The 22951-nt window shown below is 44.9% G+C and overlaps 1 protein-coding gene across 10 annotated transcripts in view; it reads right to left on the bottom strand.

Annotated features, from left to right (window-relative positions):
- Positions 1-4056: 4056 nt before the first annotated feature.
- WNK2 (WNK lysine deficient protein kinase 2) overlaps positions 4057-22951 on the bottom strand; it is a 124873-nt gene continuing 105978 nt past the window's right edge. For 6 of the 10 annotated variants that reach the window (XM_053577930.1, XM_053577958.1, XM_053577979.1 and 3 more), the window contains 4 exons: positions 18246-18290; positions 16390-16613; positions 6777-6888; positions 4057-4256 (listed from right to left, as the gene is read on the bottom strand). In XM_053577930.1, the coding sequence (XP_053433905.1) occupies positions 4231-4256; positions 6777-6888; positions 16390-16613; positions 18246-18290 (407 nt within the window). In that variant the 3' untranslated portion in view covers positions 4057-4230. The other 4 variants (XM_053577969.1, XM_053577992.1, XM_053577948.1 and 1 more) reach the window with 3 other exon arrangements.

The raw sequence follows: 22951 nt of genomic DNA, 5'->3' as shown, positions 1-22951 counted from the left end.
CTATTGGCTTTCCAGTTTGATTAAGTTTCACTGCACCTGGCCTCCTCATGTATGTTAGAACTGTGTTATTAGGTACATAATAATCTAGAATTTTGTTTTCTTGATGAGTGGATCCCTTAATTTTCCATTAAGAAATTATCATCTTTGCCATGATAATGTTTTGCTCTGAAATCTACATTGTTTGATATTAGTAGTCATCCAGCTTCCTTTGGATCAATGCTAGGATGGTATATCCTTACCCTTTTCCTTTAACCTGTGAATTTATCTTTGAAGTATGTTTGTTGTAAGCAACTTATGTATTTGAATCTTGCTGCATTTTAAATCCAATCTGACAATTTATTTTAACTGATTAGACCACTTATATAACACCATGATATGTGGTTATTGATATAGTTAGGTTTAAGTCTGTCCTCTGGTTATTTTTTATCTCATTAGTCTTTGTTCTCCTTTCTTTTCCTGTGGTCCTATGAGCTTGAGTTTTCAAGCAAGAGCTCTGTGATCGTCGGCATGTGTCTGGGCAACTGGGCCTTGTGAAGCTACAGCCTGATGTATAGGCCACTGGCCACTGTCCCTCTGTAGTTCATGATTCGGATGCTTTGAAGGAAGGGGTCACACAGGCTCTATCTCCTCATGTGCTTGTCTCAGGCCTAGGAAAAGGAACAAAAAGCTAGTCCTCTCTGTAAGTTTTCTGTCACAAATATGTCTTGTTTTCTCCTTCCTTTTCTTTCTGTATATTTATTTGGTATTCACTTAAAGTACGTGTGTTCAATTAGAGACACAGTTGTCCTTTGGTATATGTGAGGAGTTGATTCCAGGACCCCCGAATATACTCAAATCGGTGCATACTTACCTCACAGGCAGCTTTTAGGGACTCACACACATAAAAGTCAGCCCCTCCACATATGTAGGTTTTATATCCTGTGAATATTGTATTTTCAATCTGTGTTTGGTTGAAAAAAATTCACACTAAGTATATTTAATAAGCCATGTGTTGTGATCTGAATGTTTATATCCCCACAAAACTCATATGGTGAATGGTGAAGCCCTAACCCCAGTGAAAATGTGTCTGTAAATAGGGCCTTTTTAGAAGTAACTATAACGTAGTCACAAGAGTAGGGCCCTGATCCAATAAGATTAGTGTCTTTGCTTTTTTTTTTTTAAGAGACATGGTCTGGCTGTCACCCAGGCTAGAGTGTGACACAATCATAGCTCACTACAACCTCAAACTCATGGGCTCAAGTGATCCTCCTGCCTCCCAAGTAGCTAGGACGACAGATACATGCCACTATATCCAGCTATTTTAATATAATTTAATTTTTTAGAAGACAAGGTCTTGCTATGTTGCTCAGGCTGGTCTTGAACTCCTGGCCCCAAGCAATCCTCCCACCTTGACCTTCCAAAGTGCTAAGATTATAGGCATAAGGCATCACTCCCAGCCACAGCAATCTTTCTTTGCACACACAGAGGTCATGTGGACATACAGCAAGAAAGTGGCTGCCTACAACCAAAAGAGGCCTGAGAGTAAAATCTACCTTGCAGGCACCTTGATCTTAAACTTCTCAGCATCTGAAACTGTGAAGAATAAATTTCTGTTGTTTAAGCCACCCATTCTATGGCATTTTGTATGGCAGCCCAAGCTAAGACATTATTTGTTTTTGTTTCTCAAAGAAATAACATAATAGATTAAGGGTGGGGGTCCCACTCTAGGGCACAGAACTATTTATGACCTGGTGAAATAATGGTAGTATTGCATAACCTCAATTACTCAGAATCCTTGGTGAATACCTAAGTTGATATTGCCAGGTTCTCCCAGATCATAGAGAACTAACCAGCCCTTTAGTAAGATGTACTTTTTAGGGAATTGAACCTGTTCAATCTGGAGACAATGTGCATATGTCATGATGGATACCCTGAAGAGCCAGCTGGAGTCCTGGGGGCAGCTAAGAACACAGTGATGGTGGAGCTGGGTCAATTTGCAGCCTGGGCAAACACAGTGATGGTGGAGCTGGGTCAATTGGCAGCCTAGGCCCTGCAGGAGGAGCCCCAGGTGGCACTGCCCATGGTGTCATAGGAGGGGCCTGGGCTAGGGTGGAGTCCTTTGCAACAAGCACCCACCACAGGCTTCCTCTGCTAAAAGCAGAGTCTGTCTCCACCACCACAGTTCATTCTGTGCCAGCTGTGGTCAGTGGTGACTATTCTGGAAGGCTATTAAACACAATTTTAGGCCCCTGCCCCCAGGGAGCGTTAAGTCACCAAGACAGGCTGAGATTTCCAGGGGTCTGGTGAGTGGTCCACCCTGACTGCATAACAGAAGAGACCACTCTGGCTGGAGCGTGAAGGATGAATCCCAGAGGGGCCAGCAGTGAAATCTGAAGTAGGGACATGTCTGGTGGGAGAGCCCAGCCACTGAGAGCCTTGGATTCCAAGACAGGAGGTCGGGGGATTATTCTGGGGATGTCTGGGGGGCCATGGGTGTTTCTGAGCAGCAGATGAGGCTGGGAGAGCAACGTGTGGAGTGGGGCTTGACCATTGCTGTCACTGGGCTGTCCCCCTGCCCAATATAGCAATTGCATGTCCCGGGGGAGGGATGCACACTGGCTCCTGCTCTGAAGACTAATGCCAGTGAGCTCTTAGCTATGTTGTGGTATAAGAGCAGGGCCTCAATCTATCCAGCTGTGGCATCCCAACCTGTCCCCCTCACCCTGCCAAAGCAACCCCACAGCAAAGGGATCTTGGTACCAACTGCTGGAGAATTCTGGGAGGAACCCTTTTGCCCTCTCTGGTCCTTGCTTCCAAGGACTGCCACGATGACCTAAGAGCTACTGCTAGGTTTCCAAATGTCAACAATTGCCTTGCAATTTTCACTGTTAGCTTGTGTACTATTTTTACCATTTTGCCAACATTTGCTACTATTTTACCACTAATTCTTACCATTAGCTTCTATACTATTAACTTGCTCAAAGAGAATGATTTAAATAAACTTGCTTTTTGAAAAGGCAAACTGCATTATTACAGTCAATAGAAAACCAATACCATGAGTCACAAACAGGTGACAAAAAAATCAACAACAAAACCACACATTACTACCATTGTGCTGCACCGAGCTCCAACTTAGGTTTGGATGAGGCCTGCTCTGCTAGTCATGCAGAGGAGAGCCAGGGGCCCGAGGCCCTCTGCACAGGCAGCCCCCAGGGACACTCCCATGGACAGGGAGCCTGCACTGCTCCATCAGCCAGCTGGATGGCAGTTAAGCCTCAGAGGCTGAGCATTTTGTCATGATGCATCTAAATGGCATTTTGGGACATCTGCAACTGTAACATTGTAGCAGTATCTATAGTCTCTAGCAGTGATGAGGTCTGAGTGCCACTAACCTACTCCACAGCCATCTCTGGAGAAAATGCTAAATAGCAACGAAATTGATGAAAACAAAGATGTACTTTCTCCCCTCTGTGATGCATGGACCACATCTGAATTCTACCCCAGACCTTTGGATTCCAGCGCAAAGTCCCTGTTCCTGCTGACCAGGCCAGGGTAAGGGGACTTAACCATTGCACGTTTCCCTGGTGAGGCCAGCAAAGGTTTCTTGTTTTACACACTGTGCTTTAGACACACCATGGGCAGTGCAGCCCTCCAAGGAGCCAGTGGTCCTGTTCTGCCACCTCCATAGCCAGAGGTCTCAGACCCCAGGCTGGCTAGTGCCTTCTCTGCTGGTACATGTAAATGGTGAAAGGAGGGTCATTTTAGGTCTCCTGTAGATGCTGGCTGGCCCTGTGCCCTTTGTGGGGCAGGAAGGGTGGTGGTAGACTCCAAGGCCATGCCACATGGAGCTGGTAAGCAAAGGCCAGAAGTTACCCAGGGACCCTGAGGCTGTGTGGGCTGGGGTGGGAGGACTTAGAGATCAGCCTCCCAGGGTCTGCTGCCTCCAAGGCCCTACAGAGAATTGGGCTACCCCGCCAGGTTCCTGGGAATGTCCCCTACCCCATAACATCCAAGTCATCTTCCTATCTGAGGGCCTCCCAAAAGGAGAAGGAGTTTGAAAATCCAAAGTCCTTTCTCCCCCAAAATAATTTTTATTCTTGTGTTATATTTGTGTTTCCAATTGTGAATACAAAATGCTTAGAAAGTGGTTACAAAACAGCGTGAACTGGACAGGAGGAGCAGGCTGGCCCTGAGGGTCCTGTCACTTCTCCACTTTGACGGCGTGATACGGGGCCTGGCGTCTGGGCAGGGTCAGTCGGGCTTCTCACTCTCAGGATCTGGAAAACAAAACCGCCACAGCCCATTACAGGCCCGTCAGGGCCCTCCCGGGAGCTCCGAAATGAAGGTGAATGGGGGAAGCCAGAGAAGGGCCAGCCGGGCCCTGTGCAGACAGTCTGACCTCTGCACAGCCCTAACAGCCTCTGTCATCCAAGCCATCTTCCTCTGTGTGACCGGGAAGCACAGTGAACAACTGCCCAGAATCCAGATGGGCCCTGTAGCTCCTTCACAGCCCGGAGCTTCAAGGGAGCTGGCTGGCCTCAGGCACAGCTGAAATGCAGCTGAGGGGTCTGCGCTGGTTCTGACACAAGTGTCCCTCCTCCCTCAATGCAGTAGCATGCAGCCTGATGCTGTGCTCTGTGGAGAGGTGGCAAAGCAGCCAAGGTGGCCAGGTCATGCCAAGGAACCCAGCAGGAGATATCTCAACCCTTACTGAGTCAGGTCAGGGTCAGGGTCAGGCCTGTGATTTGTAGGCAAGAGGGAAAGCCACTCAGTGTGAGGCTGTCACAGGGCCTGGGGAGCTGGCTGGGACCATGTGCTGAGTCACCACAGGGCAGGTCCTCTCCCCAACCACCACCTTCTCTAAAGTTTCTATGTCTGTCAGGAAAGCCAGCACTTCTCACATGACCTGCCGGTCCCAAGAGATCATGAGGCCCCTTCTTCCACTGTGGGCTGTCCACCGCACTGCTAGAAGACTTTCCAGTACAGAGTGGTCAGAAGTTCATAGGAGCCAGCAGAGCCCGGCCATGCTCGGGGCCAAGCCCACCCCGTGGGTGCAGTGTTAGAGGATAGGCAGCCCCACTGGACACCCTGTCCTCAGTCCCCCAAGTCTGGTACAGCCCAGCCTGTTCTTCAACACTCCCAGGCATCTTGGTGCCCTCTTCCAGAGATGTAGGCAAACCTGAGCCCAGGACAGGCCTGCTTAGGGCTCCCTGCTCCTGACCTCCCTACAGGGCTGGCCAGTGTGGCTTCTACATGGCAAGAGGGTAAGAAAAAGATGTTGTTTCACACTGTTTTTGAGCAAAAATGTTTATTTTCTCCTTTATATATATACAGTCTCTTGGGATTCTGTGCCACTGACAGTCATACAAGGAAAGGAGGGTAAAGGCAAGAGGTAAACAGGAGACAGCAGCCTCCATTTCACTCAGGAAACAGGGCAAGGGGGCCCATTACAGAGAACAGAAATCTCTTACGACAGCATCGTGTTCTGGCAGAAGATTCTGCATAATCACCTAGAAAATTCAATTCTAACTGAATTGATGGAGTAACATATTTAAACCAAAATAATTTAGCCAGTTCTAATAAGTACAGAAACGATACCATTCACAGCAGAGCAGCCCACTGTGGGGCTGTGCTATGCCTGCCGGGATGAGGCCCACGGAAATCTCTAGGAAAAGAATGACCCTGCCCTCAGCAGATAAGTCTCAGGGTGGCAAAGCGAGCAGTCTGCAGGCCAGGGCTGGGCAGAGCCTCTGTGAAAATCATGGAACAGGAAGGAAAGTGGCAGGACAGTGGGTGGCCCTGGCTGAAGGGGCTGTGCTTGTCTTTGCAGGGTGTGGTGGAATCTCTGCGCCCAACACACGCCCTCATGCTCGGAACAGCCTGTCAGCTACTATGGCATGTTTGCTCACCTAGCATTTTCTGGCAGGTTCCTTATGGCCAAACAAAGCTGCTGGTCTTCCTCACTGAGAGACCCACTACTGCACACGTGCCCTGTCCAAGTATCCCTGTGTCATCTCCCAGTCCCGAATGAGCTCAGGGAGAGTGCTTTATTGAAGACAAAGCAGGGCCCACCTACTACCTGAAGCTCTTCAGTATTTTAGGTTGCTAATTCAATTTTTTTTAAAGGCATTTACAACAGAAAACCAAAGATCAAACTTCAGCTTCAGATTTGTAAACCATTCACATCTCTGCAAATTAAAACAGTGAATAAGGAGATCAATGCACAAGCCCACTGCAAATGAAATACATTTTTTCAGATAAACAAGTTTTTTGACATCTCTTCATTGGGGGCAAAAAAGCTGGCATTCAAGGCACTGTGCTTCAGCAGGGCGATGACAAGGTTCTCCCCATCGACTCAAGTACAGGAAGTGAGTGTGAAGACAGCGCCCATAGACCCCAGGGAACCTATGAGCTAAGGGGGTCTGAAGCCATAAAGGAAGCCAGTCATACAGCCCATGTGCTGCTCCCTTTGCAGCAGGCACTATGCTCACACAGGCGGGGAGGGGTCAGAGGCCAAACCACTCCTGATTCCTCTCAGCGGTTCAGAGTGCTCCGCCTGGCAAGGGGCAGGGAAGAAGGCTATGTGATTTGTAGCCGGGGGCTAGGCATGCTGACTGCTGGCGGCTGCAAGAACGCAGGCAGCACCGGCACCTGGGCAGGGTTCCAGTTGCCCTGTGTCCCTGGCTGGCCCACCTGGGCTGCCCAAGACCCCCAAGACACTGAGGCTGGGAGCAGGCCTCCGTACTGACCCAGAGACAGTGCACAAGGTGGGGCTGGGAAGCTGGGAAGGGCAGTACCTGCTGTGGGCACAGGCAGGGCCGGGAAGGCTCCAGGAATGACTGTGGAAGACAGAGGGCTGGGTGCTGGGGCCAGACACGGCATCCCCACTCCTGCTTGAGGTGCAGTCATCTAAGAGACACAAAGACAAGAAGAGGAAGCTACATGCAGCTGCAGTCAGCTGGCCTCCCCTTGTGGGCCCTGGAATGACCACCGTTTCTTCAGCCTCAGGAGACGGTGGTCCTGGGACTTGTCATGGATGGGCATCTCTAAGGGCTAATATCCGAATGACAGTGCAGGGCAGGAAGCACTTCCCTCCCTCACTTGCTTCCCAAAGCAGTGGGATGGCTACTTCTAGGCCACACGCCTGAGCTGTTCACTGGCCAAAGCCAGCCTTGGAGCAGGACCTGAAGGGCTTGGGCCCTGAGACCATACAAGCAGGGCCCACTGCTCTACCCAGCCAACGCAAAGGGACTCTTTCTTGCCTAGGCAGTGTCATTATGGGAGACGGGAACAGCCCAGGAGCTGGGAAGAAGTGGGTGACCCCAGGGCCTGGGCAGAGCAAAAGTGCAGGGAGGCAATGGCAAAGCAGCCACCACACTCCAGCCAGTGAGACCACACAGCCTGCTAAAGAAATCTGATGAGGCTGCTACAAGATCCCAGACCAAGAGCCTTCAACTGCCCTCAGCAAAATGCTAATCTAATTCAGCAACTCTAATCCAGCAACTACAGATAGAAAAGATAAAACATCACAATCAGATGGGATTTACCATAGGAAGGTGAGGCTGCTGACCAGTTGGTAATCACTACACTTCCCTCCACAGACACAGGGAGGACATTCTGTGACTTCCACACCCCTGCACCTAAAGCTTGTTCAGCAGCCAGTGGCTAGCAGGGAGCCTCCTCCACCTGCCAAGGGCTTCCACAAAACGACAGCCAAGCCCCTGCTGTTGGTGAAATGACAAATGCCTCCCACAACGCTCTGCATGCTTTTAGACAACACTTTGAGGGAAGAAAAGGAATAAAAGGTACAGACTGGCAAGAGCAAAGGAAACTGTCCTTATTTGAGGATACGAGACTGAGTATGGAGAAAGCCCACAAGAAAACCCAAAGAAAGACACCATGCTCACAGGAACAGTCAATATTGTTAACATGCCCAGTTTCACTCAATCAACTCCCAATGAAAATCCCAGTGGGTTATCTTGTAGAAAGTGACAGGCTGTATCTAAAACATATATGCAAATATTAAGGACCCCACCTAAATCAATAAATTATTGAATAAGGTCAACACTTGGAGGTGTTACCCTACCAAATCTAAATGTACTAGCACTTTGGTCCTCAGGAGAGTGGTATCACCATAAGATAAGGGCATGGTTAAAGGGAACAAAATAGCAAATGCAGAAATAGGCCTACACATATGGTCACTTGACAAATATGCAATTCAAAAGAAGGTGCTGGAACCACCAGATATGCAGATAGGAAAAGGACAGATTGGCCTCTACATCAAACTACACCCCAAAGTAAACTTGAGATGGTTCATAGGACTGAATGCAAAAGCTAAAACTATGATGTTTTTAGAAAAAACAAAATTAAAACTTCTGCCATTTCACTGTCACCATTTGGAAAGTGAAAAAACAAGCCACGGGTTGGTTGAACATGTCCATATTATATATATAGGTAATTTCCAAAAGTTCATAGAAAATGTGTATTATGAAAAATCTATGCATGGATTTCAAAAAATTTTTTGGACCAAAATAAACTCACACTAGTTATAAATGTCTGAATAGGATCTACTTTGAGGTACTAAGAAGGATAAGACATCAGTTTGGAAAGTAACATGAATCGTGCTGAAATTGAAGCAAGAACATCACATTTCTGGTGAAGGTTGGATGGAAGAATAATGAAATCGTTAGTGCTTTATGACAAGCTGATAAGGACGATGCCCCAAAGAAAACAGCAGTTTAAAAATGTTTTAAGAAGGGACAAGATGATGATGAAGATGAAGCCCATAACCGTGGACCATTCATGTTGATTTCTGAGGAAAAATTAATTTTGTTCACATCCTCATTGAAGAGGACTAAAGATTACCAGCAGAAAAAATAGCCAATACCACATACATTTCAACTGGTTCAGCTTACACAATTCTAACTGGAAAATTAAAGTTGAGCAAAATTCCCACTCTATCGATGGGTGCCAAAACCATCACACCCAGATCAGCTGCAGATAAGAGGCAGAGATTTCAATGGGGATTTTAAACAAGTGGGATCAATATCTTGAAGTATTTCTTCAAAGAATTGTAACAGGCTGTGAAACATGTCTTTCTGAGTATGACCTTGAAGACAAAGTAATGGCTCTCAGGAGGTGGAAGGGGTCCAGTCAAAAGCAAAGGTCATGGCAACAGTTCTTTTTTTTTTTTTTTTTTCGGTATTTAAGGCATTTTGCTTGTTGACTTTCTGAAGGGCCAGAGAACACCAAAATATTATTATGAGAATGGTTTGAGAAAGTTAGTCTAGGAAAGCTTCACCAGAGTCCTTCTCCACCATAACAATGCTTTTGCTCATTCTTCTCATCAAACAAGGGAAATTCTGCAATAGTTTCAATTTGGTTCATTCTGATTTCTTTTTGTTGCTGACCTTAAAAAAAAAAATCTATAAAGGGCCCCATTTTTCTTTAGTTAATAATGTAAAAAAGACTGCATTGACAATGTTCAATTCCCAGGACCCTCAATTCTTTAGGATGGACTAAATGGCTGGTAGTCATCAATTACAAAGGTGTCTTGAACTTGATGGAGTTTGTGTTGAGAAATAACGTTTATATATTTTTATTTTAATTCCATTATATCTTTTAATTCCATTTTCTATTTTAAAGTCCTCTCATGTCTGACAAAAGGTATTTAATGAACTCCCACAAATCAATAATAAAAAGATAAACAAGTCACCTTTAAATGGTCACTGACCCTTGACCAGGAACTTTATAAATGAGGGCTGAAAAAAAAATAAGGGCTGATAAGAATATGACAAGATCTTCTTCATAAAATCTTTTCCTAGGCCAATGTTGTTAAGAGAAGTTTTCCCGGCTGGGCAAATTGGCTCATGTCTGTAATCCTAGCACTCTGGGAGGCTGAAGTGGGTGGACCCCCTGAGCTCAAGAATTTGAGACCAGCCTGAACAAGAGGAAGACCCCAGTCTCCACTAAAAATAGAAAAACTAGCTGGGCGTTGTGGCAGGTGCCTGTAGTTCCAGCTAGTGGGAGGCTGAGACAAGAGGATTGTTTGATCCTAAGAGTTTGAGGTTGTTGTGAGCTATGATGCACGGCACTCAACCCCAGAGCGACTGAGTGAGACTCTGTCTCAAATTTAAAAAAAAAAGTTTTTCCCATACTTTCTTCTAAAATTTTTATCGTGTTGTGTCTTAAATTTAAATCTTTTATCCAGAAAAAGTCAATTTTTGTAAGTGATGAAAGGTGCAGGTCCAGTCTCAGTTTCTTTTACATGAGGCTAAGCAGTTCGCCCACCTCCAATTATTACATAGGGATTCTTTTCCCCAGTGTATGCTTTTGTTTAGTTTATCAAAAATCAGATGGATATATATGGCTGGGTTCATGTCTATGTTCTCTGTTCTATTACATAGATCTGTATGTATCTCTGTTTTTGTGCCAGTACCAGGTGGTTTTGATCACTGTAAACTTGTAGTATAACCTTAAGTCTAGTAAGGTGATGCCTCCAGATTTGTTTTTATTTCTTAGAATTGCATTGGCTATTCAAAGTTTTTTCTGGTCCCATATGAAATGAAGTACTTTTTCTCAAGTTCTTCGAAGTATAACATTGGTACTTTAATGGGGATTGCATTAAATCTGTAGATCGCCTTTGAGGAGTATAAACTTTTGACAATGTTGATTCTTCCCAGCCATGAGCATGAAGATGACCCCCTTGGCGATTACACCAATGCCAAAAATAAATGAATAGGACATGATCAAACTAAAAAAGCTTCTGCATAGCTAAAATAGTAAAACAACTAAAGCAAACAGACAACCTTCAGAATGGACGAAGATATTCCCAGGCTACTGATCTGTAAAAGGGCTGATAACTAGAATCTATAGAAACTAAAACTAATCAACAAGAGCAAACTATCCCATTTATAAGTGGGTAAGAGACTCGAACAGAAACTTCTCTGAAGAAGACAGACACATGGCCCACAAACACATGACAAAATGCTCAGAGAAATGCAAACAAAACCACCTTGAGGTATCACTAACCCCAGTAAGAATAGCTCACATCACAAAGTCCCAAAGCTGTAGGTGCTGGCATGGATGTAGAGAGAAGGGAACACTTTTATACTATTGGTGGGATTGCAAACTAATACAGCCTCTATGGAAAGAAATATAAAGAATCCTCAGAGCTAAAAGTAAACCTTCCATTTGATCCCATGATTCTATTACTAGCCATCTACTCAGAAGAAAAAAAATCATTTACCTTAAGGACATTTGAACTAGAATGTTCTCTGCAGCTCAATTCACAATTGCCAAGACGTGGAATCAACCTAAGTGCCCATAAACTAATGAATGGATCAGTAAACTGTGGTAATCTGTACACTATGAAATATTATTCAATTGTAAAAAAGATGGAGACTTTACATCTTTTGTATTTACCTGGATGGAGCTGAAAAACATTCTTCTTAGTAAAGTACCATAAGAATGGAAAAGCAAGTATCCGATGTAGGCAATAAACAACTACACCCCATCCACCTGAGAAAAACAAAATTAAATTCAAGGGAGGGGGATTGGTTAACTCTTAATGAGCACAATGCAAGGGTATACAGAATACCCCCTGGGTGAAGGGCTCAACTACGACTTGAATTCTACCCAGCAAATGCAAACAATGTAACCTGATCATTTGTCTATTAAACTGAAAAAAAAAAAAAGAATATGAAAAGGTGCTTGATGGCAAATTAAAATAATAATGAGAAACCTACTAGACCTCAAATTCTTTTTGCAAATAAATTTTCAAGTATAATATCCTACACCTCATATAAAAAAAGTCTCAAGAACAGATAAAGCAAAATAAGGAAAACCTAGGTCAAAGAGAAAAGAGAAACTGTGAAATATTATATGAAGGAGATACAAGGTTAAGAATTCTTGGCAGAGAGTTGGAAAGTATAAAAAAGGAGCATAGAAGATTCTATGCATCTCTCTTGAACATTGTTATTAAATTTTAAGCCTCTTTAAATTTGTGAAGGCAAAAAATGGAAAAAAAAATTAGTAACTAGTGATCACAGTATAGGAGTCAACATATTTCCTTCCAACAATTCTTTGGTGCTGAAAATTAAATAAAATTTAAATTCTCAAACTAAAAAAAAAAAAAAATAGAAACACAAAGCAGATGCAGGAAGAAAAAAAAAGTCTTCAAGTGAAAAATATTACAACCAAACTTAAAAACTCATTAAGCAGGTTTAATAGCAGTTTAGACACAAAGAAATTTTGTGGCCTAAAATGTGAAGAAAATAAAACAGGAAGGTATGACCCTTTCAAAGGAAAAATTTTAAATGACAGAAAACCTGAGGAAAGATAGATACTAGACTTACCAAAGACTTTAAATCAATTGCCTTAAATATGCTCAAAGAGCTAAAGGAAACCAGGAAAATAACACACAAACAAAACAAAGATATCAATAGACACTATAAAAAAGGACAGGATAGAAATGTAAGACCTGAAAAGTATAATAACTGAAATTTTAAAATTCACTAAAGGGGCTCACCAGGAGATTTGAGCACCTGGAATAAAGAATCAATAAACCTGAGACACTGAATTGAAATGACCAAATATGAGAAGCAGAAAAAAAAATGAGGCAAATCATACAGTGGCTAAGGGATATGTGATAAACCATTAAGTGGACCAATAAGCACATTATGGGAGTCACAGAACAAGAAGAGAGAGTCCAGAAATAAACTCTAACATATACGGAGAAATAATTTTTCACAAGGGTGCCAAGACCACTTAACAGGAACAAAACGCCATCTTGTCAACAAATTCTGCTAGAAAACTAGATAACTACATACAAAAAAAGAAGGTGATCCTTACTTTAAGCCAAAAATTAATTCAAAATAGATCACAGATCAAAATGTTAAAGCCAAAACTATAAAACTCTTATAAGAAAACAGAGGGGAAAACTTCATAGCATTAGATTTGGAAGTGATTTCTTGGATATATCACCAAAGGCATACATAGGCAACAATAGAAAAAAAGATAAATGTAAACACTTTTAAGCACTAAAAGGGACTATCAACAGAGAAAAAGGCTATCGATAGGAAAGGAAAAAATATTTGCAATTCACATATCTAATAAGGGGTTAATATCCCAGAATATACAGAGAATTCTTAAAACTCAACAACAAAAAAATGAACAACCTGATTCAAAAATGGGCAAAAGACCTAAATAAACATTTCTCCAAAGAAGATACGCAAATAGCCAATAAACACATGAAAAGAAGTTCAATATCACTAATCATTAGGGAACTGTAAATCAAAACCATAAGATACCACCTCATATCTGACAGGATGGCTACTATCAAAAAACCCAGACAATAAATAGTATCAGCACAGATGTGGAGAAATTGGAACACCTGTACACGTGTTGTGGGAACGTCAAATAGTACAGCTGCTGTTGAGAACAAAAATAGTATGGTAGTTCCTCAAAAAATTAAACACAGAATTGCCATATGATCCAGCAATTCCACTTCCAGGTTTATACCTAAAAAAATTAAAATCAAGGTCTTGAAGAGATCTTTTACATCCATGTTTATAGCAATAAATAATAATATTATTATTAATAATAGCTAAAACATGGAACCAACACAAGCATCTTCCAACTGATGAATGGACAAAATGTGATACATACATACAATGATTTCATTTCATTCATTTCAATGATTTCATTACTCAGCTTTGAAAAGAAATTCTGACATGTTAAAACCTGGATGATCTTTGAGAACATTACGTTGAATGGAATAAGCCAGTCAGAAAAAGACAAAAGTTGCATGAGTCCACTCATGAGGTATTAGATTAGACGAATTCATAGAGATAAAAAGTAGAATAGGAGCTGGGGGGAGAGGATGGGAAGTTAGGGTTTAACAGGGACAGATTTTCAGTTTTATAAGATGAAAAGAGTTAGGGAAATGGTGGTCATGGTTGCTTAGTATTTGGAATGCATTTAAGACCACCTAACTATACACTTAAAACGGTCAAGATGGTAAATTTTATGTGTATTTTATCACAACAAAAAATAAATTGGGGGAAAAAGAAAGGAATGAAGTTCTGACACATACTTCGACATGGATGTACCTCGAAAACATTATACCAAGTGAAATAAGCCAGTCACAAAAGAACAAACAGTGTATGATTTTACTTACATGAAGTACCTAGAATAATCAAAGGTCTAAAGATAGAAAGTAGAACAGAGTTACCAGGGCCTAGGGAGCTAGAGGTATGGGGAGGGGCTGGAGGGAGGAGTTTGTATTTAATAGGGACAGAAATAGGATGATGAAAAAGTTCTGTGGATGGATGGTGGTGATGGTATCACAACAGTGTCAATGTACTTAATGCCACTGAACTGTACACTTAAAAATGGCTAAAATGGTGTTAGGTATAGTTTACCATAATACAAAGAATAGTAAAAACAACCCAAAACCCTAAATACTTAATATGAATCAAAAATATCTGGACAACAGGATTCACTCTACTCATCCTGAATGCTGATGTGAGGGGCACCAGACAGCATAGCAGAGACCATCCTGCCCAGCCACAGGGTGCCACGACCCTGCAAGGTCTCAGACCACATTCCTAGAATAACGGGATTCAATTGAGAATGGATCCGGGGAACCAGATGGATGGAGAGACCTCCCAGTTGGCAAGGTTCTGAGGTCCTCCAGAAGAAAAATGAGAGTATTTTAGCTTGGGGGTTGGGGGAGGGGATGTGGAAAGGGAAAGAAGCAGATTCTCTGGAGCACCCTTGGCACAGCAACAAAGATGGACAATGTAGGTCAAGAGCAAGTCCCCGAATAAAAAGAACTGAAAGTGCTGTAAGTCTCTTATCATAGTGCAGCTAAACTACAACCCAGTGATAAAAAGGTCCTTAGAAAAGTAACTACCATAGGTGGTGCCTGTGGCTCAGTGAGTTGGGCACCGGCCCCATATACCAAGGGTGGCAGCTTCAAACCTGGCCCTGGCCAAGATGCAACAAAAAATAGCCGGGCGTTGTGGCCAGCACCTGTAGTCCCAGATACTTGGGAGGCTGAGGCAAGAGAATCGTGTAAGCCCAAGAGCTGGAGGTTGCTGTGAGCTGTGACACCACAGCACTCTACCGAGGGCGACAAAGTAAAACTCTGTCTCTAAAAAAAAGAAAGAAAGAAAGAAAAGAAAAGAAAATTAACTACTATACTTCATATCACTATGGAAATTGTTAACATTCTGAAACAAAGGTTTATGGAAATGCTACCTACCAAAAAATTTGTGACACAGCTAAAACCATTAGAGGGCGCTGTATAGCACTGAATGCCTACATTCTAAAAGTCTAGACATCCCTGAGTTACACATCTTAAAAAACTTTCTAAAACAACACAATCCCCAAAAACAGAAGGAAAGAAATAATAAAAGGAAGGAATTACTAAAAAATACAATAAAGAAAATCATCAAGACAAAATGTGTTTGAGAGAAAAAGAGAGAGACCGAGAGGAAGCAGAAACCACCAATGTTGGGAATGAAAAATAGGATATCACTGTATATCCTACAAAAAATCCAAATGGCGTTAAAACTGTAAAATCAAATCCATAACAACACTCTTACCCTCAAGGGAAGAATAAATAATTAATACAGCAAAATATCAATTAGAATGTATGTAGTGCATATGTGTGTTCACTGCAGAATTTTCAACTCATCTCTGTTTGAAATAAAAGTAATGTAAAAGATCATATAAGAATGTTTCCCACACTAAAACAAATAAATACTACTCCAGCCCAGATGGCTTCACCAATGAACTTTTACTGAACATTTAAAATAGAAATAGCACCAGTCTTCCACAAACTCCTCCAGAAAGTTGTAAAAGAGGGGATACGCCTTTAACTAGTCCTAATATAAAAACACATTATATGCCAAAACCCACAAGATCAGATCCTCACTTCTGTTGCATGTTGGTTTGGGTGAGTGTGAGCTAAAGCCCAACACTGACATCACTCAGGGACAATGTGCACATCTGCCCCATCTCTGGCTTGGGGACAGACAAAACTGAGGTGGAAGAGGGTCTGTCCACCAAGACAAGGCTGCCCCTGTCAGCTCTGAGCTGCAGGGCTGGGGCTGCTGACATCTGATCTCTGGAGCCATAGTCCGGGCCCTGTCTTGTCTCTTCTACTAGCCAGCTGCAGGGCATGGGCAAATTGTACATCTCCCAATTTGTACGGTGGGAAAGCCTAATTCCCAGGGCATGATGAAAATGAACTCAGATCATGAAAGTGAAGAGCCTAACACAATACTCATCTGTCACACAGGATGCTAGCAAATACCAGAGGCCACAGCCACCCAACCCCAGGAGCACCCGAGCCCTGCCCTGCACTCACAGCCCGTGCCTCATTGGGGCAGCCCGGCCCACCTGGGCTTCCATGTCGTGCAGCTTCTGAGTTTGCTTCAGCTGGTTGAGCGTGGGCTTCAGCTGCGCGGCCCCCACCGTCCTGCTCGTCCACTCGTCCACCAGCTTGTGCAGATCGTCTGTGAAGGTGCCCTTCTTGTTGTTGCTGTTGTTCACCTGCGCCTGGACGTGCAGGGTGGGCTGAGGGCCTGGCTCAGGACCTGGGGCCAGGCTGCTGGTGGAGGACCCTGGGGAGTCACATATAGGCCAGGATTGGTGATGCCACACACTCGCCCATGCCCCTGGTGGGCTGGCTGCACTCATTCTTACATGACAGCTGAGACGATGGTCTCACTTCAGCCAGGTGGCACCTTGCTTCAAGAGGTGGTCTGGATTAAAGGGCCTAGCTACCTTGTTTTAGACATGGTGGGGCACTTCCATAGGCTATGGGTGACCAGGCAGTGCCAGGTGGCTGTTACTATCTCACAAGCCAGGCCAGGGAACAGGACCCTGTGGCAGCTAATAGCCTCTGTTCAGGATCCACTCTGCACCCACTGCTGCCTGTCCCCAGACTCCTGTGTGAGTGACCTCAGGAAACTCCTAGCAAGGCCAGACACACATGTGCTTTGGCCTAGGGTCAGTTTCCTCAGGCTCTCTCTGGCCTCTGCATCCTCAGCTGTGACATGAGGATCGGGGGTGGGGGGGGTGGGGACGGAGCGGGAATACTTTGTGCAGACACTTCAGCACACGGTAGCTATGGCTAGCTTGCTGGCAACCCTTGGCCTATGGGAAAATGCTTGCCATAGGCTGCACTATTTGCATTCCCATGAACTCTAATGGCTTGGTTGTTTAGAATTCAAGACAGAGAAATGGCGCCTTTCCTTACTAGAGCATTTGGGGAGGATATTAATAAATACTTAGAGCCACCTGACCTGGGCTCTCCTACCCCTAGCCATGGACTGGAGCAGGTGCAGGGAAGCAGGAGGGAGCTGGGAGCCCATCTAAGGAGATGAGCACTGAAAGATTTATTTTTTATGACCAAAATGGGACCTCTTTATTTCTTTTATTTTTATTTATTTATTTATTTTTGCAGTTTTTGACCAGGGGCGGGTTTGAACTCACCACCTCGGGTATATGAGGCCGGCGCCCTACTCCTTTGAGCCACAGTCACCACCTGGACCTCTTTATTTTTAAAATTGTATCCCTCCCACACACACACACACCGTTTCTGGTTGACAATTTTGAATAAGCCAATTAAAAATTTTTCTGCATTAGAAAAATAACCTAACGACCATCTCTTCAAACAAGCTGTCCCAAAATGTAGTGGACTTTAGTGGCCAGCAATGAAAAAGCACAGACACAAACAATTAAAAATTAGTGATGAGATTTTTTACAAACACAGAGCTACTCCTACATGAAAAGTTCAGCCAGAAAAGAAAAAAAAACTAAAAGGAGATGAGAGAGACAGGGACAGAGAGAGAGAAGTGAGTGGCCCAGGTAGACTAATACCCACTCAGTCCGGGTATCTCTCCTTGTAGGGAGGCACTCATCTCTAGGACTTCAAGGAAATACTCATTCCTACGGTTTTGGAAAAGGAGCCAATTAATGACTGGTAGTTTGTGGATGTTCTGGAGAAGGATAAGCCTGTTAGATGTGAACTGGCGAGACTACACAAACTCTAGGAGCCATGGAGACACAGAGGGGAGCTGAGGGCAGCTACTCTGCCAGGCATAAGCGAAGCAGTGCCCAGCAGAGGGGCGTGAATGGGCTCGGAGCAGGGCCACGCCCGCCCGGCTGCAGGGACCCTGATGTGCACTAGCCACAGTAAAGCCCATGCGATGAGAGAGGACAAAGGGGGTAAAAAAAACCCAGATAATTACTACTGCTGTGTTCTTTGCCTAGGCAGAGACGCTTCAGGGCAGACCCTGCAAGGGAAAAAGAAACGACACAAGACCACAGGGTTAGGCAGAACAGCACACACCAGGACACGCTACCACACTTTAAGCAAAAGTCGTCAGTGTGCAGGGAGGGGTAGACACAAGGCAGCAGTTCAGAGAGAAGGGCCGGCCTGGCCAGGGGTAACTGGGCAGCCCCCCAGAGTTAGCGTGCGGGCTCACAGGAGCTTCACTGAGGCGGCAGAGAGGCCAGGGCCAAGCCCCCCAGCTTTAGGGATAACGGTTTGTCTCTAGAAGCATATTCCAAGAACAGAAAAAGAGAAAGAAAAAAATGAGAAAAATAAAAAGCAAAGCACACTGGTTGGCTTTCAAATGTTGGGCTTTTGGGAGCCCCACTGGTTGAGGCAGGAAAACCCACTGACAGTCACCACGAGAGCTCTTGAACGGAGCTGGGCACGGCCCGGCCTGCCCTGGCCACCGAAGCCTGTCAGAGGTTTTCCAAGTGCAAAAAGATACATTGTTTTGCAGGTTTGAGGCCAATTCTGGATCCTAGTTGGTTGCCTTGGATGAGGTCAGTAGTAGGTGTAGAGAAGGGAAATACAAGGGTTTCTACCTAAAGGCTGACCCCAACAGTTTTGGACATTGCTAACTCTTTAACAGTCCACATTCACAAGGGTCAGGGCAAGGATTCCGTTCGGAACAATCCAGCCTTCTTGTTACTGGACCACCCCTAAGCAGACCAGTCCCGCACTGCCCAGAGGCTGTCTGGTGTATACTAAATGTAACGTTATGGCTGGTCAGTGCAGTCCGGAGGAAAAGCCACACTGGCTTATTCTGTGGCCTTCCAGGGAGCTGGGCAGGCAGAGCTGGGATGGGCAAGAACAGGCTCAGACTTCCCCAAGGTCACTCAGCAAAAACAGGCTAACACAGAGGGTCTGTCTGCACTCAGCCCATGGTCCCCTCACCATGAGCACACTTCCTCCCCTGCAGGGACCGGCTCTCCAGGAAGGGAGCCCATGCATAGTGCCACTCCCAGAAGACCTAAAAGGTGATACTTAAGCCTTTCAAGGACTTGGAAAACCTGGCGATGTCCATCTTCCTTCACACTTCTTGCCTCAGGGGACAACAAGCAAACTCTTGGCCCAGTTCTGTGGCCTGAGCTCAGCCCAAGCTGTGTGTACAGGACTTGGAAACGCAGCTCAAACGTACTTATTATTTTTAGTTCACTCTATATGTTCTCTTCAGCTAAGGTGGAGGAGGAAAGTGAAGCAGTATTCTGTTGGGGAGTCTTTATTTTTCTTTCTTGAGAGCGTCTCACTCTGGCACCCAGGCTAGAGGGCAGTGGCATCATCATAGCTCACAGCAACCTCAAGCTCCTGGGTTCAAATGATCCTCCTTTCTTAGCCTTCTAAGCAGCTGATATCCCACTATAGGCTCATACCACCACAACTGGCTAATTCCTCTATTTTTAGTAGAGATGGGGTCTTGCTCTTGCTGAGGCTGCTTGGAGTCTTTAATGTTTAAATAAAAAGAGAAGAAAGAGGTTGGGCAGGAGGATGAATGTATTTGGACAAAAATCTTTGAAGGGCTGTGCCCTTGCTGGTCTGTATTTTCAGATGAACCTCTACCAGAACAGAGCAGGCATCCTCTTGGGAGCTCATCACAGTGTCGAGGGGAGGTTTGATTTGCTTACTACAGCGTAAGAAAGACCCCTGAGGTCTGCAACTGTAGCCTGAGCTCAGACCCAGCATACAGCAGATCAGGTGAGCATCAATTTCCCTGCTGGGTTCTGTGTAGAGATGCAACAGCCCCCCATGAACATCCCTAAACCAGAAGGACTGGTGATCATGCTGAGTCCTTGAAGCATGCTTGCAATAGTAGGTCTTTATAAAAGCTGCTCTGTGCCTCCCTAGTGTGGCTGAAACTCCTCATTCAGAGCTATTAAGTTTGGTGCAAAAGTGACCGCAGTTCTGGGGTTGTTGAAATTTGCTGTTTGATACCGGAATACATTCTTAAATAAACATGGTTATGTTATACATTATTTTAATGGGCACTTCTCACTTTATGTTTTTCGTTTTTGGGGTTTTTTTTTGCTAATAACTTATTGCTGTTTATTTGACATTAATTTTGAACTATCTAAATGATGTTAGAAAAAAAGCAAATTCAAGTGAATTTCTTATTTGAGTTCAAAACGGGCCATAAAGCAGCAGAGATAACTCACAGCATCAACAATGCATTTGGCCCAGGAACTGCTAACCAATGTACAGTGCAGTGGTGTTCAAGAAGTTATGCAGAGGAGACTAGAGCCTTGAAGATGAGGAGCATAGTGGCTGGCCATCGGAAGTTGACAAGAACCAATTGACAGCAATCATCGAAGCTCATAGAGAAGTTGCCCAAGAACTCAATGTCAAACATTCTATGGTCCTTCAGCACTTGAAGCAAATTGGAAATCCCCAAAAATTAAATAACTGGGTGCCTCACAAACTGAATGAAAATCAGAGCAATCATTTTCTAGTGTTGTCTTCTCTTTTTTACGCAATAATGAACCATTTCTTGATTGGGCTGTGACATGCGACGAAAAGTGGATTTCACACAACAACAGTAATGACCAGCTCAGTGGTTGGACCAAGAAGAACCTCCAAAGTACCTCCCAAAGCCAAACTTGGACCAAAAAAGGTCATGGTCACTGTTTGGGGGTCTGCAATTGTTCTGATTCACTCCAGCTTTCTGAATCCCAGAGAAACCATTATACCTGAGAAGTATGCTTAGCAAATCAATGAGATGTACCCCAAACTACAATGCTTGCAGCCGCCTTTGGTCACCAGAAAGGGCTCAGTTCTTCTCCACAACAACGCCCTACAGCACATCTAGCACTTCAAAAGTTGAATGAATTGTCTTATCCACCACAATTCACCTGACTCTATCCAACCAACTGCCACTTTTTTAAGCATCCAGACAACTTTTTTCAGGGAAACTGCTTCCACAGCCATCAGCCTGCAGAAAATGCTTTCCATGAGTTTGTGGAATCCTGATTTTTATGCTATAAAGACATGAATTTTTTTTTTTTTTTTTTTGGTAGAGACAGAGTCTCACTGTACTGCCCTCAGGTAGAGTGCCATGACGTCACACGGCTCACAGCAACCTCTAACTCTTGGGCTTACGCGATTCTCTTGCCTCAGCCTCCCAAGCAGCTGGGACTACAGGCGCCTGCCACAACACCCGGCTATTTTGTTATTGCAGTTTGGCCAGGGCTGGGTTTGAACCTGCCTCCCTCGGCATATGGGGCCGGTGCCCTACTCACTGAGCCACAGGCGCCACCTATACTATAGGAAGCATGGATTTTTATGCTATAGGAAGAAACAAACTTATTTCTCATTGGCAACAATGTATTGATTGTAATAGTTCCTTTTTTGATCAATAGAGATGTGTCTGAACCTAGTTATAATTTAAAATTCATGATCCAAAACTGCAATTACTTTTGCACCAATCTAATAATTCCTGGCTATCATCATCCTGGGAAGACCAGAAGACAGGCCAGCTGCTGGCTGGGAACCACCAGAGGGAGGCCAGACCTGCAATTAGAGCTAAACTCAACTCCCTACTCTGGGAACCCAATGTCTACCAGGTCCAGCAGACAGGACACCTGTTTAGAACTGGGGAATGACACCAGCCACTGGAGGTCCCCACAGCCTTCCCAGACTGAGGCCCCAGGTGACCAGAGCACACCTGGTTTCTGGCCCTCAGGGCAAACTGATGGATGCCCGCCCCTCAACCTTCAGGACACACTGCCCAGGGTCACAACCTGGCTGGTGGCAGAGATCCTGCCACCCGCCCTCTGACAGCACTGGTCATCTTTAGACAGCTTCTTAGTCCACATCCCCACAGTGTCTCTGCTCTGGCCTGAACCCTGCCCCTTACTCTGTGTCAGAACAAGCACCCCCGGGCCCTGCCCATGAGGCAGTGATGAGCAGAAGAACCTGCAGAAGGCGGATGGCTGAAACCAGGCCCACAAAGCCTCCCTGCAGGACTCCGGTGAAGACCCAGCATGGAAGCCCTGGACTACTCAGGCAGGTACTCAGGGTGGGGCTTGGTGGCCTCACCCCAGCTTTTGGGAAATACACTATTTTCTTCCCGCAACATAAAAGAATCAGCACAAAGATGACAGTAGGGCTGGTTGTTAGACTTGGTGTCCTTTGCTCTTATGCAGCAGCTGTCTTGATAAACCCTCTGGCACAAGCTGCTGGCTGCCTGCCTCTCAGGGCACTGAGGGGAGGCCCCCAACCTTGCTCCACCCAGGATCCTGCCTGGCACAAAATCAACCTGCTCTGGGGTTGGCAGTGCCACCCTCTCCTTAGCACTAGCACTCACCACTGTCCAAACCCTGGGCTGGCTACAGGGAGGACAACTCAAACACGAAGAAGTTCAAGCCAAGGGCATTTGATGGGGACAGATGGCTTAAAAAGTGGGTTAGCCCTTGAACAGCCCCCCACATTTGCTTTCTACATTACAGTGTTCACATAGTAATGCAGTCCCCACAACACAGCAGGAGCAATGGCCTCACCATGGTGCAATCCAGGGAGGCACACCTTCCCTCGTAGGTTGGGCCAGGGACTTAGGCTCACCATCCTCACAACCTCAGGGGGGCTGGCCTCACCCCATAGTTGCCATTGGCTCCCTTTTCTGGCACAGGA

This window comes from Nycticebus coucang, chromosome 2 (genome assembly GCF_027406575.1).
Source record: "Nycticebus coucang isolate mNycCou1 chromosome 2, mNycCou1.pri, whole genome shotgun sequence".
In the NCBI taxonomy this organism is placed as follows: Eukaryota; Metazoa; Chordata; class Mammalia; order Primates; family Lorisidae; genus Nycticebus; species Nycticebus coucang.
The sequence above is the reverse complement of the archived record's forward strand: the minus strand, read 5'-3'. Positions and strand labels throughout refer to the sequence as shown.